Source organism: Rhodamnia argentea, chromosome 10 (assembly GCF_020921035.1).
Source record: "Rhodamnia argentea isolate NSW1041297 chromosome 10, ASM2092103v1, whole genome shotgun sequence".
In the NCBI taxonomy this organism is placed as follows: domain Eukaryota; kingdom Viridiplantae; phylum Streptophyta; class Magnoliopsida; order Myrtales; family Myrtaceae; genus Rhodamnia; species Rhodamnia argentea.
In genome coordinates this window covers 22005581-22007551 of record NC_063159.1, presented here as the reverse complement: position 1 = coordinate 22007551, position 1971 = coordinate 22005581, and the positions used below count along the sequence as shown (strand labels likewise).

The window sequence follows — 1971 nt, the reverse complement described above, 5'->3', positions numbered from 1 at the left end:
TTCACCTAAACCTTATCCTCCACCGCCCTTGAAGCCCTCCATCATCAACTCTTCTTCGTCCTCCTCCCCAAAAAACAAAAAGAAAGAAAGAAAACAAGAAAGAGATGGGCTCCGAAGCTCAAGAGCTTCGTTTCCTTCTCATCCCTCTCATGTCCCAAAGCCACCTCCTCCCGTTCACGGGCATGGCCAAGCACCTCGCCGCTCACGGCGTCTCCGTCACCGTCGTCATGACTCCTCTCAACGCGCTCCGGTATAAATCTGTCTTGGATCACGCCCGGACCTTGGGTCTCGCCATCCACTTCCTGACTCTCCCTTTCCCATGCAAAGAGGCCGGCCTCCCCGAGGGCTGCGAGAACATCGACTCGCTCCCCTCGTCGGACCTCATGACCGCCTTCTTCGACGCGAGCAACATGCTGCAAGGGCCCCTCGAGAAGCGCCTTGAGGCCATGGAGGACAAACCCAGTTGCATCGTCACCGACATTTGCTTTCCTTGGACCACCGACGTTGCCCTAAAGTTTGGCCTTCCGAGGATCGTGTTCCACACCATTTCTTGCTTCACCCTCTTGTGCTCCCACAGCATCAGCCGCTCCGACGTCATGGGGCGGGTCAAGGGCGACGACGAGCCGTTCGTCGTCCCGGGCCTCCCTGACAAGATCGAGTTCACCAAGGCCCAGCTTCCGCAGATGATGAAGGACGGCCTCGACGACTTGGAGGACCTCCTGGACACGTTCAAGGCGGCCGAGCTCACAGCCGACGGCGTGTTGGTGAACTCCTTTGAGAAGCTAGAGAAGAATTACGTGAAATGTTATCAAAAGGTCGTGAAGAAACTGTGGTGCATTGGGCCTCTGTCGCTGTCCCCAGGGGTTGACTCCGCCAAGCTCGACAGAGGCAACAAGCCCTCCATCGACCCGAACCGGTGCCTAGATTGGCTGGACTCTAGGGACCCGAAGTCCGTGCTTTACGTGTGCTTTGGTAGCCTTTGCCACGTGTCGGCCTCGCAGCTCGTGGAGCTCGCCTTGGGGCTTGAGGCCTCGCGCTGTTGCTTCATGTGGGTGATAAGGAAAGGCGACCACTCACAAGAGCTAGAGAAGTGGCTCTCGGAGTATGGGTTCGAGGAGAGGACCCCGGGGCGGGGCCTCATCATCAGGGGATGGGCCCCTCAGGTCATGATCCTGTCCCACCCGTCTGTTGGCGGGTTCATGACGCACTGCGGGTGGAACTCGACCCTCGAGGCGGTGACCGCCGGAGTGCCCATGATAACCTGGCCCATGTTTGCCGAGCAGTTCTACAATGAGAAGCAGATCGTGCAGGTGCTCCGCATCGGGGTGAGCCTCGGAGTTCGGAGACCGGCGGAGTGGGGGGAGGAGGAGAAGGGTGGCGTGATGGTGAGCAGGGAGGCCGTGCAGCACGCGATCGGGCGGTTGATGGACGAAGGAGAGGAAGGCGCCGAGAGGAGGCTGAGGGTGAAGGAGCTGGGCGAGGCCGCAAGGCGGGCAGTCGAGGAGGGCGGGTCGTCCTATCTTAACATGTCTCTAATGATCCACTATGTCCGAAAGATGCAAAACCGCAAGAGATCGATGACCAGATTAATGAGACATTACTAGTCGCGCCGTGTTATGCATTCTTGATGGGAGTCGTCCTCCACAATTAGAGTTATTGAGCCGTCTAGTTTTACCTAACTTCTAATTTGAGATTAAAGTACCTATGTGCTATATTTTGATGCAATTAACCATCCATTCTTGATAATTTAGTACTCGTATTACGCAATAGTATCTCATCAACCCCATACATCCATCAGATTCATTGGATCGCACGCATGTGGTATCGATCGTAAACTTCCCGGATCGGAGAAATTATTCAGTAAACCTAGCTCGCGTACTAAAATTTATCTGGATTGCTGCATCTAGTCGAACGCAAATGAGAGGTTGTAATTTCTAATGGTTCAGATCCAGTTTATACATACATTGAATT

At 55.0% G+C, this 1971-nt stretch overlaps 1 protein-coding gene across 1 annotated transcript; it reads left to right on the top strand.

Moving 5' to 3' along the window:
* LOC115735049 (UDP-glycosyltransferase 73C3-like) lies at nt 1-1763 on the top strand. Its single transcript, XM_030666085.2, has one exon. The coding sequence runs from the start codon at nt 105-107 to the stop codon at nt 1602-1604; it is 1500 nt and encodes a 499-aa protein (XP_030521945.1). The 5' UTR covers nt 1-104; the 3' UTR covers nt 1605-1763.
* Nucleotides 1764-1971: the final 208 nt, after the last annotated feature.